Below are 23865 nucleotides of genomic sequence, written 5' to 3' on the forward strand. Positions count from 1 at the left end.
GCTTAATTCACCTTCTCACAATGGCCCGAGAACTTAAGTTCATTGTCGACATACACACCGAGGCCTTTTTCACGTTCGGTCTCAATGCAGTCTCTTCGTCCTGCTGGTACATGTGATACACCCCCTTACTGTTGGTGCGACCCAGATGCATTTTTTTGCTCTTCGTAACATTGAATCTTGGCAGCCATTTCCTCGACCATTCTTGAAGCTTATAGAGATCTTTCCGAAGGTCTCCAAAGTCTGTTTGGTTCTTACTTTCCCTAAATAACTTGACATCGTCCGAAAACATTTGTATGGAGGAGTGTACAGCTACTGACATGTCATTAATGAAACAGACTTACAACGGGCTCAATACACTGCCCTGTGGTACCCCGCTAGTCATAGGTAGACGTGACGATTTCGTTATCACCACACACTGCTTGCGGCCATGCAGAAAATCTCCGATTCACGCTAGGACACTTCCCCGAATCCCGTACCCTCCCAGTTTAATTCTCAGCCTTTCATGTGGGTACATTGTCAAAAGCCTTGGCAAAATCTAACAGAGAATTTGGAGAAACGTACAGTATAGAGCTTTGTTATTTTTCGACATAATTTTCCTATATACCTATAGCTTAGTGTGGAATATCTTATGCATGTTCATTCATTTTAGAGGAAAACAGATTTTGTCGAGACTTAAACCAGTTAATGTCTCATAAAGAAAGATAAGACCAACAACTTAGTTATTTACATAAAACAAAGCAGTGAGAGGCTGGAGTGTGGAGGAGTGACAGAACACTGCAGTTCACAAGATAACGAATCAGACAATCCCGATAACACAATCTGTTGATTACATATAACCAATTTCTCTCGTTGTCGTCCTGTTCCATGTGCTATCGTCTATAATTGATGGCAGTTGCTGGTCGTTCATGAATATATATAAAGGCTTATATATAGTTTAAAGACAATAAAACATCAAAATTAGATAAGCTTAACGTTGTAGGTGTCAGTGAGGTGAGCTAAGGAGCGCATTTCTGGTGCGACGTCCCACACATGACTGGTGAAAGAGAATCGACCTTCCGTTAGTTGGGTAACAACTCTTGGGGCGTTTTGTACCGGTGTCAGCTGGCGACCTCTCTCATCACTCTTACTACAGACTCAGGTATGTTTGGCTGCCTCCACTGCTCTCACCTCCACCATCATATACAATATTACCTGTACTTTGATCAGTCAATTTAGGATATTTGTCAGGTTTCGGTTAGGTTAAGTTGGGTAGGACGAAGGTCAGATTCGTTCGATTTTTTTTAATCGAAACCTGGCTACTGCCATAAATTGACCCTTTGATCGCCTTTCGGCCACCATCTAAGTACCCCACTGTGAACCATAGAACAACCTGTATATTATGTGGAGATAATCAATTGCTCTACTGTGGGTAAATTATGTCCACAGCCCCTGAGATCACAGGTTCATTAGCTTGAGATGTTGTCTAAAGTGTTATGCCAATGAAGTAAATTATATACCTACTGTGTAGTGACTACACTGACTGTTACAATAACTATAGTGATGGTATAATCTAAACAAACATAATTAAGAACTAGTCTGTGTAGAATAGAATAAGGAGCAGAGGTAAGAACGGGCTGGTTATGTGGGGAATGTTTCGGAGTCAGATCAGAAGAAGCGGCCAGAAAACACTAATAATAATAATGCGACATGAAACAGTTTGTCGTGTTCTTGTTAAGCCTGACCATTCAACTTCTCAAATACTTGCACACAAATATAACTACCCCTCCCCCCCCACCAAGTTTATTTTTTTATTTTATTTTTTTTTTTTATTGGGCACTCCCCTACATCCTTGTGTAAGGTGAAGCGCAGAAGCGTTTACAGCGCCCAACAGGGAAGCATGCTAAGTTCATGCTTGCCTTTATGTCTCACGAGTTAAGGGCGTAGAAGCCTGAAGAGTCAAGGGCGTAGAAGCCTGAAGAGTCAAGGGCGTAGAAGCCTGAAGAGTCAAGGGCGTAGAAGCCTGAAGAGTTAGTGGTTTATGTCATCAAGTTATTGGAAGCTCCAACAACTTTCCCTGAATACGAATTCGCAATTTTCGATTTACACCAGGTACCTACTTTACTGCTAGGTGAACAGGGACTAATGGGGGCTAGGAAGTAAGACCAAACAACTTCCACCGGCCCGGGAATCGAACCCGTGACATCTCGCTTGCGAGGCAAGAACGGTACCGAATCTACCACCGATCCCCCCCAAAACTTAATGTTCTTGGTGTGAAAGAAGAAAAATGGATCTCTTTTATTTTTTTTTTTACTTTTATCCTCTTCGCCACTGATCGGCTTGTTAGCCGCTTGGGCGATCGGTCACGTCTCTTTTCATTTATATTATTCACCAAAAGATCGGCTGCTAGCCGCCCGGGCGATCGGTCACGCCTCTGTCACGCACTGTTGGCAAATACTGGGCATGCACCGGCTCCTGAATGTACCTAAACCCACTCCAGTGTTGGTCAAGTCTTGTCTTGAAAGAGCTCACACTCGGTGCCGTCACAACACTCTGGTAGATTGTTCCAAGAGTTTACAACCCTCACTCCGAAAAAGTTTGCCCTCACAGTTTTCTGGACTTGCGGCTTTTTCAATCTTGAGCTGTGACCCCTTGTGGGGCGAGCGTCCGCCAGCTCCAAGTAAGGACACTCAACTGAGTAGTGCCCCCTGAGATGCTTATACACCTCAACTAGGTCCCCCCTTGCCCGTCTGTAGTATAAGCTAGGCAAGTTCAGGCGCTCCAAATCTCAGGGTAGCTGAGGTGCCGAAGTGCAGGCACCAGTGTGGTGGCCCTCCTTTGAACATTTACAACCAACTGACAATCCCTAGCATATCTCGGGGACCAGATAGGGTGACAGTACTCCAGATGGGGAAGCACTTCACTCCTGAAGACCGTCACGAGGGACGGACCGTCTAGATATCTGAACGACCTTCTTATAAGACCCAATAATTTATTTGCCTGATTTACCTTCTTCTCACAATGGCCCGAGAACTTCAGCTCATTGTCAACATACACACCTAGGTCCTTCTCACACACAGTCTCAACTAGTGCATTTTCTTCATCCCGTTGGGACATATGATGCGCCTCCTTACCGTTGGTACGCCCCAGGTGTATCCTCTTACACTTCGTGACATTGAATCTCAGCAGCCATTTCTTTGACCATTCCTGGAGCCCACAGAGGTCCTTCTGCAGCTCTTCACAGTCCGCTTGGTTCTTAATTTCCCGAAATAACTTGCCATCATCGGCAAACATTTGTATGGAGGAGTGTACAACGTCAGGCATGTCATTTATGAAACAAACAAACAACAGCGGGTCCAATACACTGCCCTGTGGTACCCCGCTTGTGACGGGTACGGATGATGATTTTGTGCCATTAATCACCACACACTGCTTGCGGTCATGTAGAAAGTGTTCTATCCACGCTAGGACATTTCCCTGAATTCCGTACCCTTCCAGTTTGATTTTCAGCCTTTCGTGGGGTACACTGTCAAAAGCCTTGGCAAAATCTAGGTAAATATTGTCAATATTACCACCCCGTTCCAAAATATGGGTCCAAATATCCAATACCTTGAGCAATTGTGTTATCAGGAGCGTCCCGGCATAAAACCGTGTTGGCAATCCTTTAAAAGGTTGTTTCGTAGTAGATGTTCCATTGCGGCATCTCTGATAATACTCTCAAATACTTTACATATTATGCTGGTCAGGCTCACCGGTCTATAGTTGTTCTTGGAGTGACGATCGCCCTTCTTGAAGATAGGACTCGCATAAGCCACTTTCCATTCAATGGGGACCATTTGTTCATCCAGGCATTTACAAAATAGGATCTTCAGGGGCTCGGCAAGCTCGTTGCACAACTCTCTTTGCACTCTAGGATGCCTCCTACTCGTCCCCCTGTTCCTCCTCCACCTCATCTTCCTGCTCCGACTCCTGCTTCTCCTGATCCTGTTCCTCCAACTATAGTTCCTGCTCTTCCTACGGCTCCTCCTCCTCCTCCTCCTCCTCCAGTTCGTCGTTCCTCCTGTTCCTCGCTGTTCCTGTCGCTCCCCCACCTCCTGTTCCTGCTACTCTTATTCCTCTTTCTTTGCCTTCTGCTAGAGAACGCAGTTAGCTTTATATATTACTTGTCCAGGTTATTACTTCATTACGTGTTGGCATTCTCAAAAGTTCAGTCATAAGGTTAACTTACTGTACTTCTACATATTACCTTCCATTTACCTGTGGTAATCACTGATGAAATCAATATTAGTGGTACACTGGAAGTAGCATGAATAGATGTTTATGGGTTAAGTTTTCAGACCCAACTGATCTTTTCTCTATTTATTAAGAAAATAAACTATTGCACAACAACTAGGATATCACCGTAATTAATGATATGAGCCGTAAGTATTAATACAGGATAAAGCGGCTGTACAACGAACTTCGTGAACACACGTTTGCCGTGGGTGAGAGACAGGCTAGAAACCAGGTACTTAAATGCTGACCCACGTATTCAAGGTGCAATCAGTGGAATAACACTGTCACATGTACGTACAATTATGACTACTCACTGATCATAGTCTAGTTACCGTGGGTGATGTAATTATAAAAACAATGTATATAGCCCATATTTATATAAGTATTGCTGCACGTTTGACAGGGGCTTATACTTACACCTCATCATCTGGTATTGAGTTATTGGAGTAAATCATATACCCACACACCTCTACGGACACCCAAACACCTCTACGGACACCCAAACGCCTCTACGAACATTGTTATGAGACCTTTGTAGAGTGAATGCCCAGTTGTTAATTCTAACTTCTTTCTCAATTGTATTACCGTCAGGTTGAGTAACAACGATAGCACTTCCAGCCCTCCCACAGGCGGTGTTAAGAGATCCATCAGTGTAGATGGTCTGTGTGATATCAGTCTGTAGAGTGTGTATGTGTTCAAGAGCTCTCACTTTGGCAGTGTGTTGGAGATATATTCTTTGTATAGGCGAATATGTCGGTATTGTGATATCGAAGGGAACTGTCCGTAAGGGTGGAAGGAAGTGCTGAATTAGTTGCCATATTCACAGCTATTCAATTTATTGAACCACTGTCACTGACAGTCTCATCATCAGTGATTCTCTATCCTCACTACTTGCCCTTGACACCCTCAACTCAAGTTGTCACGCGCTTGTCTCTGAAGCCAGACACAAATATGCGTACAGTACCTTGTTGACCGGGGTGTCAAGATCAAACTGTTGTGGATTTCCTCTCACATAGGCCTCAAAGAACATGACTGTTGATGCCCTCGCCAAACCCGCGTCTAGCAAAGGCACTGTTGAATACAATCTGGGTCTGTCAAAAAGAACCATTAAAACTGTAATTAGGAAGGAACTTGTAGGGGTATCGAGATATTAATGTTGTCTCGCACTCAGGATGGAAGGAAACTCTAATGTGGTTTTCTTGTATAATATAAGTTATATGATAGACAGTCTGGTGCTGGAAGAGGTGTTGCTTGTTCAGGAATATGGGCAGAATGAGAGTTGGTTGGTGAGGAAGCTCAGAGAAGGACAGCTGGTGGGTCGCCATGCTCGCTGGCGGGAGCGAGGACCGCCAGGCAGGCGAGGAGAAGCGAAGGCAGCCAGGCAGCGGCGGAGGAGGAGGTGTTGCTTGTTCAAGAAGAATGGTCTGAATGAATCTCAATGGAGAGACAGAGCTTATATACCCCGCAGCAGCCGCCAGTCCTCTATGAATCATGTTGGGAAAACCCAGAAAGTTGCCGGTGACTAGTTTCGTTGCTAAGCAACGGTAACATCTGGGGACAGCTCTCGCTTGGTTGCTAGGCAACAGCACGTTGGAATGTGGTGGCAGGTGGTGGCTGTGGCTATGCAGTTGTAAGCAGTTGTAGGGGAGACGTCCACTACAAACTTATTGATGAATTTGACGCAAGTAGACAAGTGCAAACAGGCACTAGTCAATCCATTGTTTACCATGTTGAGATGTATCACGTGAAATATGTATATGGAGCAAGTAACAAGATCACTAGATTGCAAGATGTTGTAACCGCTAGACTAAGGTTAGGATACAAGTACCTCTGGCAGTATATCCCTCAAGCAGCTGTGAACAAGACAAAATGTAAGGTGTGTGGCCAGACATATGACCACACACTCGAACACTACGTCCTCGACTGTGTGAAGATAAAACTTTTAAGGGACAGGTCCAAGCACACCGTGTGTGAAATGGCACAACACTTCATCTCTAATGGCAAGATAGCCGATATATTAAGATTGTATCCACTTTTTTTTTGCACTAGTAGTTACATCAGTTATTGTATAGAACCAAACAAAGAATTTATTTAAAATATTGTGTAACATTCAATGCTATAATATCCTGACCACGGGGTTAGTTATACAGACCGTTTGTGAACTCTACTCAGGAATCCTTTTGTGCTACCGTTCACAGGATGAATATAGGGTGTACAATACACTAGCCGCTGTAAGTGGCAAAAATAAATTAAATTAAAAATTAATTATGGGACATACTTGTCTAGGGGTCATTATAATGTTCCACAACATGAGAACACAGGGGAAGATAAGTGGGGAACGGGAATATTCATAATCCACTAGAAACTACTATAATATATTAAGTATTAAACATATTTACACTACATACACAGTAAAGTGAAAATGAATTCACATCAACTATAACTGAGTAACAACACCAGGAACAAAAAGACAAGAACCTCCAATCTTACAATTAGCACATGGAATAAGGTTACCTATCACAATATACATTATAATTATGATCCTAATCCATAAACACAAAGTAAACTTAGCTGTGAGGTGACCACTCAGTAGCACAAACACAAAACCCTCAGAGTCACCGCCCACCGGGAACTCGTACACAGCGCAAGTCAGAGCCACTCAGAACAGCACGTCAAGAAGCCAGGGTAGGGAGTGAGTGACTGCTACAGGTAGACCTACCAACTAGCCTCACAGAGTTGCCAGGTTGTTTGTTACTCACAACAAGGATGTAAACATTAACACAAATAATACATAATTTACAATATAATATACTATATAACCTACAACAATACATATCACAATCAAATATAATGCAAACATAACATAACGAGCTGACTACCTAGTTCCCATCACAATATAAACACCTGTACAACACCCACACATCTCTACAACACCCACACACATCTCTGCAACACCCACACACGTCTACAACACCCACACATCTCTACAACACCCACAGATCTCTACAACACCCACACACATCTCTACAACACCCACACACGTCTACAACACCCTCACACCTCTACAACACCCACACACATCTCTACAACACCCACAGATCTCACAACACCCACACATCTCTACAACACCCACACATCTCTACAACACCAACACACATCTCTACAACACCCACACATCTCTACAACACCCACACATCTCTACAACACCCACACACGTCTACAACACCCACACATCTCTACAACACCCACACACGTCTACAACACCCACAACAACACCCACACATCTCTACAACACCCACACATCTCTACAACACCCACACACGTCTACAACACCCACACATCTCTACAACACCCACACACGTCTACAACACCCACACATCTCTACAACACCCACACACGTCTACAACACCCACACACGTCTACAACACCCACACATCTCTACAACACCCACACACATCTCTACAACACCCACACATCTCTACAGACGCCCACACACGTCTACAGGCAGGTACTACAGTTTGTGTTGGCAGGTACTACAGTTTGTGTCGGCGAGTGTGAGAGTCAAGATGGTGGGCGAATATGTATGCACACTGAGCGAGGAGCTGCAGAAGCGGGCGAAAGAGGAGATCAACGAGGACCCAGAACGGCGAGCTGAGGACATCCAGCACATCAGGGACTGGTTGAAACACCAACCGCACATCAAGGCCAGGACAGGTGAGTCTGTGGCTGTCTTAATAGGATACACACTACTGCTACTACTTTGCTGTCACTTGGAATCGAGTATGACGATCATCCAGCTATGATACAGTTATATGATTTATTAATGATGTGACCTTCGCTGGTGAGCCCTGAGATGACTCGAGAGGCCGATACGGGACCGGCAAGGCCGTCTGCAAATGTTGCATATGTGGAGGGCTACATCTAGTGTGGTTGGGGTGGTGGCAGCGTCTTTTCAGTGCTGGCACATGGCTGCACCCATCTGACTTGGGGACCAGGACCACACCCTTTCCGGTATGAAGAAATCTGACCACGCCCTGGCTGAGGCTCATCTCTCGGTAACACGTTGTCCCAAGCACAGTGGGCCATGTGGTAGGAAGGCTGACGTAATCACATAGGAAAATCCTCACAGAAAAAAAAGGCATGGCCCATAGATAATAAAAATACACATATAAATATAAAGCAAGTTCCTGTGGCAGGTGGTGTTCAGGATCTCCTGTAGGCTGCATTCAGTGTGAGCGACAAGACTGAGATCGTCTGCATACTGAATGAAGCTCAGTGAAAAGCGGCTGTCACCCTTGTTCCTGCATGGGGTCTTCTTAAGTTGAAAAGTCCCTCCATCTGGCTTCAGCCGGCTAAATTGGTACTGGTATGACTAAGGAAGGAAGCTAAGAAAATGGAGAAGAGTTATTGCTAGTTTACACCCTTGTTTTACCCCCGTTTAGATGGGGAAGAACTCAGACTGGGTGCCATTGCCGTTCATGCCATCGTGGAGTTCCTTCACAATGGCGATGACTTTTGGTGTACTGGCTGGGATACGCCTATCGGTAGCGTTTCCTTTATACCTGTAGACTGTAGTTACTGATATACGTATGCGAGTATGTTATTCTACTGGCTTGAATAGATTTGGTCTGACAAAACTCACTATAATTGTCACTAATATAATTTATAATTATGTTTTTTTTATAATTGAATTGAGATTTAACTTATCCAACACATTTGCAATAATATATTTTTAATATAGGAATAGAGATGGTGAGCTCTCATGTTGTGTAAAATATCTACTGTTATGAAATAAATAACATGTGACATATTTTGTACAATGAATATGTAAATAAGTGTTGATTCCTGCCAATAGATGACTGGACCATACTGAGGTTCCTGCGAGGATGTAAGTTCTCACTACAGCGCACTAAGGAGAAGACTGAAATGTTCTACACGTGCAAGTCCCTGTGCCCTGAATGGTATAAAAACCGCGACCCACAGGACAAGAAAATGCGTGCCATCCTCGAACTTGGGTAAGCTTACAATATCTCTCTTGTACAGTTTTCATTTTGACCTTACAGTATATAATTCATGCCGATAATTTAATCACTCCATAAAGAAAAGTTCACCATTTATGATTATATAAATGAAACTTAAACACATTAAAATTCATAAAGTAATTACACAAATATATATGATATTTGAAATAGTAAATTATCATAAATTAATATAGTGTACCGAGTGTACTGTATACTGTACATTAGTGTCTTGAGATGTACAAACATTGTATTATATTATTTAATTATTTATTATTTAAACTCTTAATTCTTTACTATGAAAAGAATAAAACCTTTTATTCAAGATTTGTTTCACAATTTGAACACATTAGGGTTTCATTCTTTAGCAATGATAACAAGAAGCTGTACAGTAATTATTAATATTGCAAGAATATATATATATATATATATATATATATATATATATATATATATATATATATATATATATATATATATATATATATATATATATATATATATAATGATGTGGGTGCTTATTTAGGAGTCCTATGTAACATGAGTGTAATGTGTTTGTTGTTGTTGTTGTTTTATGAAGTCCCAACATCATAGCAGGTACAGTACTGTATATACTTTAACCAAACTATTATTCTGGATCTTAGACAATGAGAAGAAGTTTGTGATTTTCATGTTTGGTTTAGTTTGCATTCCTTTCTTATATGTGTTTTCTGTTAACCCGCAAAGGGGCGTTATACTTGGATTAATTTAATTCGATTAAGGCTTTTTTTTAAAGTTTCGTCTGATATTGTCTGCATTTATGTCATAAGAACACACGAAGTCTGTAATAGGCCGGTTGACCTGTGCATGGCAGCTCCTGTCGAGAGTTACTACCACTCTCTATCATCCATGAATCTATCTAGCCTCCTTTTAAAACTTTCCAGCGTTCCAGCACTTACTACAAAGTTGCTAAGCTAGTTCCACTCGTCCACCACCCTATTTGTGAACCAGTTCCTTCCTATCTCCCTCCTAAACCTAAACTTATCCAACTTAAATCCGTTGCTACGAGTCCTATCCTGCTCGGATATTATAAGAACTTTATCTATATCTCCTTTATTGATTCCTTTCACCCACTTAAATACTTCTATCATATCTCCCCGCACTCTTCGTCTTTCTAGGGAATGCAAGTTTAGTTTCTTTAATCTATCTTGATATGGAAGGTTTCTAAGTCCCGGAATGGTGTTGAGGTATTGTTGTCTCTGTGTTGTAGTGGTGTCGTCGTCATGGAACCTTTGTCAGTGTCTTGATTAGAATATTTACATGGCTGTGATTTTGTAGAGTAGTGGGAGCTTTGTGGTGTAGGAGTAAGGGAGTGCAGGAAAGCGAGGACTTATGGGTGAGATGGTGCTATCCCCAGTATGTTCCTGCCACTTCCTGGTTATGATAACCAAGGTCGGAAGGTGGTCATCATCCGCACAGCCAAACATGACCCCAAGGTCACCTCCATGGACGAAGTGTTCAAGGCCACACAGTTCATCCATGACATCCTCTGGCTGGAAGATGAACAGATGTCGATCACAGGTGTAGTGCAGATGATGGACATGGAGAATATCACCGCAGCTCATGTTTTGCAGATGTCCCCAGCCCTTCTCAAGAAGGCCATAACCATATGGCAGGTGTGAACTAACTACAATTTTAACTAGTGTACAAAAACAATTGAAATTCGTTAAAACTGTATAACTTATTTCCTTTGGTGGGGAAGTATAGTGGGAAAATATCTCGTCCTAAGCATAGCTTATAATTGTATTGTACAGTACATGACTGAACTTTATTAAGGTATAAGGTTATTATAAATGTTGTTGTCGGTGAATGTTTCCCTCAGGTCGAATCCATGCAGTTTTAAAATCAATTAACATCATAAAACTATAGTGTAATATATAGCCCAATGATGATAATGAATTTACTGGAAATGTCCGGAACTAGAGTAGATCTTCTGTCACATTAACACTGACCACACAAGGAAACTATGACTAGATTTCAACCATTAAAGTATATGTACAGTACAGCTTATTTCAAGCTGTAGGAACACCAGTAAATTTAGTAGGACAACTGCCAAAGCATAAATTCTCAGTCCGCTCACCTGTGGTATTATTATTTAGTTATCATGGGTGACTGCGCTTTTTCAAGATTTAATGAACCCTAGATAACCAGGGGTACATACCTAGAAGCCCTGTCCCTCATAGCGCTCTTCAATAGTGAGGTCCTCCCCGCTTGGAGTACTGTCGGGGGCCCCGCCTGGTCCCCGAGATGTGCTAGAGACTGCCAGTTGATTGAGAACCTCCAAAAGAGAGCAACTAAAAAAAAAATAGATCGCCCGCAGTTGCCCAGCTTATACTATAGACGGATAATGGCTGATTTAATAAATGTTTATAAGCACCTCAGAGGACAATGCTCAATCAGGGGTTCCGACTTGGAGCTAGCGGATGACCGCCCCACCAGAGGTCACAGCCTCATGTTAAAGAAGCCACAAGTTCAGAAAATTATCTGAGCTAATTTTTGGTGTTAAAGTTGTCAACTCTTGGAATAACCTGCTAGAGTGTTGTAGTGGCACCGAGTGTAAGTTAATTTAAGGCCAGACTTGATCCTCTTGGAACAAGAAAGTGTTGTGACGGCAACTAGTGTGAGCTCTTTCAAGACCAGACTTGACCAACACTGGAGCGGGTTCAGGTACATGCAGGCAGGAGCCGGTGCATGTCCAGTACTTGCCAACAGTGCGTGACAGAGACGTGACCGATCGACCAAGCGGCTAACGAGACGATCATTCCGTGAAGAGGATAAAGAAAAGAAAAGAACACTGGCGCATATTCAGGTACAGTCCCCCTCACTAGTGCATTTACAGGGGGGCGATTGGTTTTGTGCAGTGTGGCAGCCTGTGTTTGTTTCATTCGACAGAAGGAAACTCGCTATAGTAAACACACTTTGGAATCAAAACAAAACAATATTAAAACAAATATCTCAATGTAATTATCAGTGGAAAGTTATATGACAGGCCCCTGTAAACGCACTAGTGCAGGGGACTGTACATTCTAGAGCCCGTATATGGCTAGTACTTGCCAACAGCGCATAACAGAGACGTGACCGACTGCCCGACCAGCTTGAAAGCCGATTAGCGACGAAAAAAAAAATAAGTACGATTTCAGTCACCGTGGGATCAAACAATAAGATATTAGCTCTCTTTAAGCATTTTCTCATTGAGTCACAGTGATTTAAGACTTCAAAACTATGTCACGGGGATTATCAATCATTGTACTGTATCTGTTTACACAATACTTTAGGTTAGTTAACATTCCAAAATACCATATTTAAACGATTTCTCTAAACTTTCATAATAAATGCTGACCCAAGCTTTACTTCTCATTCCCTTTCACATAACACATATTTATGAACATCAAGAAAATTCAGTTTTGTTATTAAATTAATTCGAACTAAATCAGTTGCATTACAGTGGCCCATAATGAATTACTGTACCGGTATGTCTCATCAGATTAACAGACTACAAGAGTACAGGAGAAGAGTAGAAATACAAAAGCTGTGCTCTTCTGTGTGTCCTTTATAGACTTCCACCGCTACCAAACACCACTTGGCCCTAATCAAGATTATTTTTGTCCAAAGATTACTAGTTTGAGTCAGTTTGTTTTAACACTTGTACCTGTGAAGTGTTTGTTAGTGTTCTCTCGGGGCAGTAGTTATCATGTCTCACAATCATCACATTATGTTTGTTTGTTACCATGTGTGTATGTTTTGGTAGATGTATATGTTTTGGTAAATATGTGTTTATTGGTAAATGTGTGTATGTGTTGGTAGGTGTGTGTGTGTGTGTGTGTGTGTATATGTGTTGACAGGTGTGTGTATGTGTGTATGCATGTACTGTACGTGTTGATAGGTGTAGTTCATTATGTGTGTGCAGGCTTGATAATTAATCAGTTGTTTTTTTTTTTTACTTTCAACCACCAAACATTGCCGTTATTGATAATAGATTTGAAACTTAATGCGTCTCAGAGAAAAAAATACAATAGGGAGTGAGTGAAAATAATATTACGCTTCTCATCTGCCTGGCGTGGGATGTACTGTAAAACAAGTGACAAAATAGCCTCAACTGTTTTTAGTCATTGATGGGAAGAAAACATTAGGATGGAAAAAACTTAGCGAAGCACATTTGTTTGTTTTTTAACATACTGGGCAATGTATAGATGCTTCTAACAGGTTCATCAGTGTAGAGAGAAGCTTGTAACAGGTTCAGTGTAGAGAGATGCTTGAAAAAGGTTCATCCGAGTAGAGAAGTGCTTGTAACAGGTTCATCCGTGTAGAGTGAGGCTTGTAACAGGTTCAGTGTAGAGATGCTTGTAACAGGTTCAGTGTAGAGATGCTTGTAACAGGTTCATCCGTGTAGAGAGGTGCTTGTAACAGGTTCAGTGTAGAGAGAGGCTTGTAACAGGTTCAGTGTAGAGATGCTTGTAAAAGGTTCATCCGTGTAGAGAGAGGCTTGTAACAGGTTCATCAGTGTAGAGAGATGCTTGAATTTGTAAATTGTATGCCAAGGGACGACAGGTTGACGAGGAGTCAATTATATCGTACACTTGGACATTATGTGGCTTGGTGCATCGACTTTGTGTACAGTATTGTTTTATGTGTACAAAAATACATAATGCACATATTGTATAGTATGATGTGTTTAACGCATAAAATAGATGTATTGTTTGTTTTTTAGTATTACAGACCGATTTTCCAGTGTTGATGCAAGTCATGTGTGTATAATATTGTGTTTGGAAAGGTTGGGTGTATTGTACTGCGCACCTCATTGTCATTCCTAAAAACCCGTTTTAATTCATATTACGCTACATAATATTCAAATCCACCGCGCTTGTAGAATCTCAGGAGAGACGTGTATTTCCCACCTGTTTTACCCTCAGGATCACTCCCAGTAAGTCCCGCCTTCGAACACAGTTGTCACTACGTTTATTGCACTCTCTACTGGCAAACGCAACCTTGAATTAGTCTGTTTAAATCAACTTCAGCAATTCGCCAGACCTTTGTCAACTGAGGGTCATCTTTGAATGAGTAGCAGTTAGTTTGTTTGTGATTATTGTCATTGCGTGAGTAGCGATCACTGGCAACTCAGGGGTATATAAACTCAAGATGGCCAGGGAGAGCATCCCCTGACGCTGCCCCGTTTGTCTCCAGATCGAGGGTGGGCTTAATTGAAACCCACCGGTCGCTCGGAGCCGGTGGATACCCAGCAGTGGTCAATATAGGAGTGATGGCGCTGATTCGGCATGATTAATCGGCTCTACTCTACCTCGTGGGCCGAGGACCCCAAACCCACCTCGGGTCGGAGTGTAACCGACCACAACAGCAGTTGTTAGAGGCGCCAGTGCTATACCCTGGGACAGGCCTTGGAATTATGGTCCACAGTGTGGTTGTATGTGTTTTTTACCAGTATGTTTTATAAGGAATAAATCAATTAAGACATGTTATGGTTTCACCCTTCTTTACCCTTATCGATCTGGTCAATGAAAAACCTAACCCAATGCCTAGTCCACTCTGCCCCCTACCTAACGAGCTACATGCTGTCCAGAGGGGGTCTGGTGGCAGCGACCCTTAGAAATTAAGATTAGAGTTAAGTTATCCCCTTAGACTTAGTGACCCCAGAATCTGGCAGTATAGTATTGTTACATGTACTGTAGTCTGTGGGGTTCAAGATGTTTGGTTCACACTCAGGATGGAATGGAGAAAGGAAACTCACAATGTGCTCTCTATATACATGTTGTATTGGATGTACAATGCAGCTTGGTGCTGGGAAGGCAGCATGGTTACAAGCGTGATGTAGAGAGAGCTGGTTGGTGAGGACGCTCAGAGAAGGACAGCTTGTGGGTCGCCATGCTCGCCGGCGGGAGAGAGGACCGCCAGGCAGGCGGAGGAAGAGCGAGGGCCGCCAGGCAGCGGCGGAGGAGGAGGTGTTGCTGGCTGCGGCTGTAGGTAGAAAGAGAGTGATCACCACGAGGTCAGGTCTTAAATAGCGGGGGTAGGCGTGGCTTAGCAGTTGACCCCCACTCCGTGATGTATGGCGGCGCTGGTTGACCCAGACCACGAGGGAATTGGTGGGGTCGGCTAGGCAGCGACAAACAGCGTTTGTAGGGGAGAAATCCACTACAAGTCCATAATAAATATTTAGTTGTCTTTGCCTTTTATACAACTGTATTGTTTCCTGTTATTATATAGCTCAGGTCTATTGTTCTCTTATAGTGTACAACGAGTTAGTTCTATTGCACGGTATTGGTTTGTTTATAGAGGTTGTATGCTGTTGAGTGCTTGAAGGGAAGCAATTAAGGGGTGATAGTGAGTGCTACAGAGTGCATATTATGTAGATTTCATATATAATTTGGGAGTGTGGACGAGTTTATACCTTGTATGTGTTGATGAGTGTGGACGCGTTTATACCTTGTATGTGTTGAGGAGTGTGGACGAGTGTATACCTGGTATGTGTTGAGGAGTGTGGACGAGTGTATACCTTGTATGTGTTGAGGAGTGTGGACGAGTGTATACCTTGTATGTGTTGAGGAGTGTGGACGAGTGTATACCTTGTATGTGTTGAGGAGTGTGGACGAGTTTATACCTTGTATGTGTTGAGGAGTGTGGACGAGTTTATACCTTGTGTGTGTTGAGGAGTGTGGACGAGTTTATACCCTGTATGTTTTGGGGAGTGTGGACGAGTTTATACCTTGTATGTGTTGAGGAGTGTGGACGAGTGTATACCTTGTATGTGTTGAGGAGTGTGGACGAGTGTATACCTTGTATGTGTTGAGGAGTGTGGACGAGTTTATACCTTGTATGTGTTGAGGAGTGTGGACGAGTTTATACCTTGTATGTGTTGGGGAGTGTGGACGAGTTTATACCTTGTATGTGTTGAGGAGTGTGGACGAGTTTACCTTGTATGTGTTGGGGAGTGTGGACGAGTTTATACCTTGTATGTGTAGCTATACCGTGTATGTTTTGGGAAATTTGGGAGTGTGCTTTGTATTTGTTGGGAAATGTGTGAGAATGTATACCTTATATGTATCTTATGTATGTGGTAGTGTATGCATCTTAAATTATGTTAGGGACTTAAATCCAATAATCCTGTTGAGAAGGTGTACTGAACTATATTTGTTGTATTACGCGTATCAACATTTGCATGTGTGTGTGTATGTGTATGTGTGTGTGTGTGTGTGTGTAAGGCCGAATCTTTAATTTATTTTCGCAAACTACAAACTCTTGACATTTTAGGTAGAGTATACAGTACGGGTTATCACATATCTTAGGGAATGTGAGAGGGAAGCAGTGCACGGTGTAATCGGACATGTCTGAATGAATGAATAACCAAAGACCATGTGGGTCAGATTGGTCATGCCACTTCCACCAGTGAGCGAGAGTCAGCGCAGGGTGATGTTGGCTCGACCTGGACACCGTGACCCGACCACTACCTCCATGGACGATGTGGCTCGGACAATACTCCTCACCTTGGACTTACTACTGGAGGAAGACGAGACAATAGGGGTGACAGGAATGCTGGTAGTAATGGACACGGGGGAGATAACTTTCCAACACGCGGCACAGATGACGCCAACAATTATGAAGAAGATGGCCACACTTATTCAGGTCCACACTCATGCTAGTCCACACCTGTCCTGGTCCACACTCATGCTGGCTCATAATCATGCTGGTCCACACTCATGATCATCTACACTCATGCTGATCCACTCATGCTGGCTCATAATCATGCTGGTCCACACTCATGATCATCTACACTCATGCTGATCCACTCATGCTGGCTCATAATCATGCTGATCCACACTCATGCTGGCTCAATCATGCTCATCCACACTCATGCTGATCCACACTCATGATCATCTACACTCATGCTGATCCACACTCATACTGGTCCACACTCGTGCTGATCCACACTCATGCTGGTCCACACTCACGCTGGTCCACACTCACGCTGGTCCACACTCACGCTGGTCCACACTCATGCAGGTAATTATTGTGCAGACTGATAAACGCACAGTATATTTAGTAATAATACATTTCCAGTATTATCTAACTGTGTTGAAATATACAGAAATACCCACACGGTACAAAATGTATAGATACTGTACAAAGATTACATGGTGCTGACCCTTCTCCTGGGTAGGGGGTGTCCCGCTGTCCCCTGGTTCTATACTGGCGCTCTTGCCTCCACTACCTTCCCCTTGTATATAACCCGTGTAAATCCGTCCCCGTTCCTCATCGAATCTTCCCTCTTCTGCTTCAAGCTGTTTTATTTTTTATAAGCCTGTAATGTGTTGTGTTTCATGGATCGGTGGAGTTGAGGAATTTTTTTCACCACACTTTAACAGACCTTTTGTTGTTCCGAAATTTCTGTGGTCTGGCTCTGGTGAGGTTCCAAGAGTGCCGCATTAGAGGGGTTGAACATGTTCACGAGGTTGTTTCTACTACAGTACTTAAGACTCCTACACATCTATAAATCAAGCAGTAGGCTGAAAGCTTCAGCATCAAATTCTTGATTAGCTTAAATGCTGCAAAAATAAGCTCTAGAAAAACTGAACTCATTCCCTTTTAATATTAAAGTTAAGGTCATTGTGGTTGGAATTTACAGAATTGTTAAAAAGCATTCATTAGTCTTTGGGTTTCGTGCCCATTTTGGATTTACGAAAATACAGTACTGTACAATATTATGAATATACGTACTTAAAAACCTTCTTTTATCAGAATTACATCATCAATCAGTTCATAGAATAAGACAAAGTACTGTATTGTAGTGGAATTCTCTCCTACAAACGCTGTTTGTCGCTGCCTAGCCGACCCCACCAATTCCCCAGTGTATGCCTCGTGGTCTAGGTCAACCAGCGCCGCCATACACCACGGAGCGGGGGTCAACTGCTAAGCCACGCCTACCCCCGCTATTTAAGACCTGACCTCGTGGTGATCTCTCTCTTACTACCCACACCAACCAGCCAGCAACACCTCCTCAGCCTGCCTGGCGGTCCTCTCTCCCGCTGGCGAGCATGGCGACCCACAAGCTGTCCTTCTCTGAGCGTCCTCACCAACCAGCTCTCTCTACATCACGCTTGTAACCATGTTGCCTTCCCAGCACCAAGCTGCATTGTACATCCAATACAACATGTATATAGAGAGCACATCGTGAGTTTCCTTTCTCCACCCCATCCTGAGTGAACACCAAACAATCTCGTACCCCACAGTATATAATCAGTATAGTTAGGGAATTAATTCTTCCTCAAGAAAAGTTAAATGGTGAAAGGTTTGAGCTGCTGCCCTGGATGTAAAAAAAAAAAATATATATATATATATATATATATATATATATATATATATATATATATATATATATATATATATATATATATATATATATATATATATATAATATATATATATATATATATATATATATATATATATATATATATATATATATATATATATATATATATATATATATATATATACTATATATATATATATATATATATATATATATATATATATATATATATATATATATATATATATATATATATATATATATATATATATATATATATATATATATATATATATATACAGTTAACCCTCACTTTACGCGGTTAATGTAACCCGGAGGGTACCGCGGAAAGAGAAACGCGTAAAGTGAATAACATAACATATGGGATTAATTGAAATGGAGTCCGGGCCGATCCCCAAACTCCACTTTTTGACGACACATAACTATGTTGTAGTAAAAATTTTATCTTAACTTTATGATGGTATGAAAAAACAAGTAATATAGAAGAGGTTAGGTTAGGAAAAATAAAGGTTAACATAGGAAAAATAAGGGTTAGGTTAGAAAACTAAAACTTAGGTGTAACACTTACGGTAGTAGAAGAGATGGGTCGGCATACGGGGATGGAGGCTGGTTCCGAGGCAGAGGGCAGATTACTGGCCCTCAGGTGAATCACCATCACTGTCACTTACAGTTGTCAGTGCTTCCCTGACAAATCCCTCAAAGTCATCTTCACTACCACTATCACTGGCTTGGGCTGGCTGTGGTGGGTTGCGGGCGAAGAAATCTGTTATGCTTTGCTGAAGGCTGGCGTTGATGTTGTCGTGATACACCTTGATGTACGGCTCCATAGCCTGCACCAGCCGGGTATGGAAGACTTCATAGCGGTCATCGTCATTGTCGCGGGAAAGGAAGGACTTCATTTTCTCTGCACACTCCATGGCACCCTTAATATCACTATGACTTAAACTGTGTTCTTCGGAGAATGACGCACCTTCTTCCTCCTCTTCACTGACGTGTTCTTCCAACATCTCGTCGGCAGTCACTTCAGGATCTCTGATCACTAGCGTAGCTAGGGGGGGGCGGTCCGCCCCGGGCGGCACTTTTGGGTCTGCTCATCACCCATATCTGCAGCTACTGGAGACGTTAATCCATCCCTTTGTATCGGCGGCAAGTTAATCCTTGTCGTGTCTGACCTAACACCTGACCCACATCATCACGGCCACGTCATGAGCTACACCCTTGCTATGCGCCCCCCCCCGCCACACACACAACCTGTAACCTGTTGAGGATTAAGGAAACTTATAAAGTTTAAGTATGTTTGGTGTGTATTTAAAGCATACTATATTTGAGTATGTGAAAGTACAGTAATATTATAATGGTACACAAACTATTTATATATATATATATATATATATATATATATATATATATATATATATATATATATATATATATATATATATATATATATATATATATATATATATACACACAGTTGGTCCTCACATTACGCGGTTAATATCACTATGACTTAAACTGTGTTCTTCGGAGACTGACGCACCTTCTTCCTCCTCTTCACTGACGTGTTCTTCTTCCATCATCTCGTCGGCAGTCACTTCAGGATCTCTGATCACCTCCAGGATGTCGTCGTTGGTGGTCTCGGAGAAGCCTGGAACTGTAACAGTCTGCGCAGCTTCTCTGGCAAGGTCCCCTGCTACTGCAACATTCTGAACCTCACCAGTCACAGATTGACTCCTCCTCTCACCTGGTATTCCATGCAACACATGTCTCCATGCGTGACGAATTGTAGCAATAGACAGCTGATCCCATGACTCCACCAAGAAGTCCACAGCTTTCTTGATGTTAAATACTCTCCAGAATTGTTTGAACAGTATTTTTTGCTGTTCCAACTGTTGATCCTCATCTTCTTCGCTCTTGCTATCGGTGGTGGTGTCACTCAGGTTACGCAACTCTTCCCTGGTGTTGGTGTAGTCGTTCAGGAGCTGGAATTTTTTGTTGAGAATGCAGCTTTTACATTACAGATTAACTCTTGGTCCATGGGCTGTAATATAGACGTAGTGTTGGGAGGAAGGAAGACCACTTTTACGTTGGGGTGACGATCTAACAGTAGGGGCGAGTGTCCTGGTGCGTTGTCCAGCAGCAACAAAATATTGAATGGCACATTCTGTCGCTCACAGAATTTTTTTACATCGGGAACAAAACAGTCATCAAACCAGGAGAGGGACAGTGTAGAGAACATCCACGCCTTACGTGCGGTCAGCCAGTGGACATTTAGCTTGGTCATGTCCATGGTTTTGTAGGCGTGCGGCTTGCGTGCTGTGTGGATCACCGATAACTTGAGCTTACTGGTACCGGAGGCATTGGTGGTAAACAGGACGGTGATGCGTTCCTTCTGCATCTTCCGGCCCCGAATCCTGCTGGCATTCTTTACAACGAAGGACTTGGAAGGTAGCTTTTTCCAGAAAAGACCAGATTCGTCCATGTTAAACACCTGGTCGTCACTGTACTGTCCTTCCTCCATAATCTCACGTAAAAACGGAGGAAATTCCCGAGCCGCAGCACGGTCAGCACTCGCTTCTTCACAACCAATGTTTATATTGGTGATCTTGTTCCGGATCTTAAACCTCTGTAACCACCCAGAGGAAGCATTAAAGGGTTTGGGCTCTGTAATTCCCATCTTTCGTGCCACTGCGATGTACAGTTCACGTGCGTAGTCCTTAACAGAGCGAGTGTCGACCGCCATGTTCCGTCGCGCCTGACGCACCAAGTACCTCACAAGTAATTTTTCTGTCTTGAGAAGCACCTGGTTGTGAAAATACTTGATCATAGAAGCACCTGTAGACTTTGTGATCTTCATGTGCTCCTTTATCTTGGCTGCATCCTTCTTTATAGTCCGGATCGTAGATTCGTTCACACCATGGTGGCGTGCCAAATCAACCTGCCTTGTTCCTTTCTCCAACTCTTGGATGATGGTATACTTCACCTCGTAGCTTAAGGAACGTCATGTCTTCTTTGGCTTAGTGCCGCTGGGTCCAGGTAAGGAAAGGTTTCTCTCTGGGGGTGGTGGTCCGGCGGAAGCCATTTTACGGAACAATGGATGCGCGTTTACACGGAGTGGCCTTGAGGGATGAAACTGCCGCAGCTAGGTCAAGCGTCGTCTTTCCTCCCTCCCTCCCTCCCCCGGGTGGACACGTCATAATACTTTAAGCCAATTACAGCTAGCAGCAGAGGGGGGTAGGGATGCATGGCCAATCACATGTCTGATACGTCATATGACGTCAGTAATAACGCAACAAAGACACACACTGCGCAACCTTACCGCGCCGCTTGCCCAAGAGGAGGGAGGAGGCGAGGAGCACAGGCAGGCAGGCGGGCGGGTGGCGGGTGGGGCGAATCTAAAAATAGCGTCGCGCCGGACACACTCCGCGTAATGGGGTTCACGTACCGCGTAATTTGAGCATGTGAGGTTCTGGCAAGGCACCGCGTTAACGTGGAAACGCGGAATGCGGGACCGCGTAAAGTGAGGGTTAACTGTATATATATATATATATATATATATATATATATATATATATATATATATATATATATATATATATATATATATATATATATATATATATATATATATATATATATATATATATATATATATATATATATATATATATATATACAGTTGTACCCCACTTAACGCGGTCAATTGAACCCAGAGGGTCCCGCGTTAAGTGAAATCCGCGTTAAGTGAACAACAGAACATATGGGATTAATTCCAATAGAAACCGGCCCGACCCCCAAACTCCACTTTTTGAAGGCACATACCTATGTTGTAGTAAAAATAACATCTTAATTTTATGATGGTACATGCACACAATTAATACTTAAGAGAAATAGAGAAATACAGTCGCCAAGTTAATGTCCATTCAAATAATGGACTCAACTCCCTCCCCCTCTCACACTACACTGCCGGCTCTTCCCTCTCAGAGAAATTTTTGGGGGAAAACCACTAAATTTTAATAAATAATACCTCAAACTAAAGTTAGGATAATACAATTGACATTGCTGGATTCCTTGTAAGACCAGGAATATTTTGAATATAAATGTCATATTTTGCACAAAAGATAACATAGTTACCTAGAGAAAAATTTTTATCTAAAATTTGTATGTTTAATGCAAAATATATGATGTTTATATTCAAAATGATCACCAAATTATAAGAATTCCAGCAATGTAAATTATATTCTGACCGGGTAATTTGTATGAATTTTATGAGCTAAAACAAATATCTTCAGTTAATAAAAAAATAATAATCTTCACGACACTATCTGTCAATCAAAGTACCCCACCTTGCCTCCCCCCCTCTTCCAACCGCGCGGTCAGTCCCAACCCTCCCCCCCACCCCCCACCAATCCTCCCTTCCAGAGTTTTTAACATTTAGTATTAAATAATACCTCAGATTAAAGTTAGGATAATATAATTGACATTGCTGGATTCCTTGTAAGACCAGGAATATTTTGAATATAAATGTCATATATTTTGCACAAAAGATAACATAGTTAATTTGAGAAAATTTTTTATCTAAAATTTGTATGTCTAATGCAAAATATATGATGTTTATATTCAAAATGATCATCAAATTATAAGAATTCCAGCAATGTAAATTATATTCAGACCGGGTAATTTGTATGAATTTTATGAGCTAAAACAAATATCTTCAGTTAATAAAAAAAAAAATAATTCTTCACGGGGTAACAGATGGTCGGTCGGTCCCTCCCTCCCCCCCACCCCCCACCAACCGTCCCAAGGAGATGTGTGGGATAACCACTAAATTTTAATAAATAATACCTCAAACTAAAGTTAGGATAATATAATTGACATTGCTGGATTCCTTGTAAGACCAGGAATATTTTGAATATAAATGTCATATATTTTGCACAAAAGATAACATAGTTACTCTGAGAAAAATTTTTATCTAAAATTTGTATGTCTAATGCAAAATATATGATGTTTATATTCAAAATGATCACCAAATTATAAGAATTCCAGCAATGTAAATTATATTCTGGCCGGGTAATTTGTATGAATTTTATGAGCTAAAACAGGCAGTCAGGCAGGGTGGCGGGTGGGGCAAATCTAAAAATAGCGTCTCGTCTCGAGCCGGAGCCGGACACTCACCGCATATATGTGGAAAAAATCCGTGTTAAGTGAAAGTTC

The 23865-nt window shown here is 42.1% G+C and overlaps 1 protein-coding gene across 2 annotated transcripts in view; it reads left to right on the forward strand.

The window, feature by feature from the left end:
• The first annotated feature begins 1042 nt into the window (after positions 1 to 1042).
• The window catches only part of LOC121871765 (retinol-binding protein pinta-like), a 30496-nt gene continuing 7673 nt past the window's right edge, over positions 1043 to 23865 (forward strand). Inside the window, exons 1-4 of one of the 2 annotated variants that reach the window (XM_042374206.1) lie at positions 1043 to 1138; positions 7782 to 7965; positions 9107 to 9266; positions 16685 to 16943. In XM_042374206.1, coding sequence (XP_042230140.1) covers positions 7818 to 7965; positions 9107 to 9266; positions 16685 to 16943 — 567 coding nt within the window. In that variant the 5' untranslated portion in view covers positions 1043 to 1138; positions 7782 to 7817. Of the gene's footprint in view, positions 1139 to 7781; positions 7966 to 9106; positions 9267 to 10665; positions 10925 to 16684; positions 16944 to 23865 lie in introns of both variants that reach the window. The other variant, XM_042374205.1, reaches the window with a different exon arrangement.

Source organism: Homarus americanus, unplaced genomic scaffold, assembly GCF_018991925.1.
Source record: "Homarus americanus isolate GMGI-L3 unplaced genomic scaffold, GMGI_Hamer_2.0 scaffold39675, whole genome shotgun sequence".
NCBI lineage: Eukaryota > Metazoa > Arthropoda > Malacostraca > Decapoda > Nephropidae > Homarus > Homarus americanus.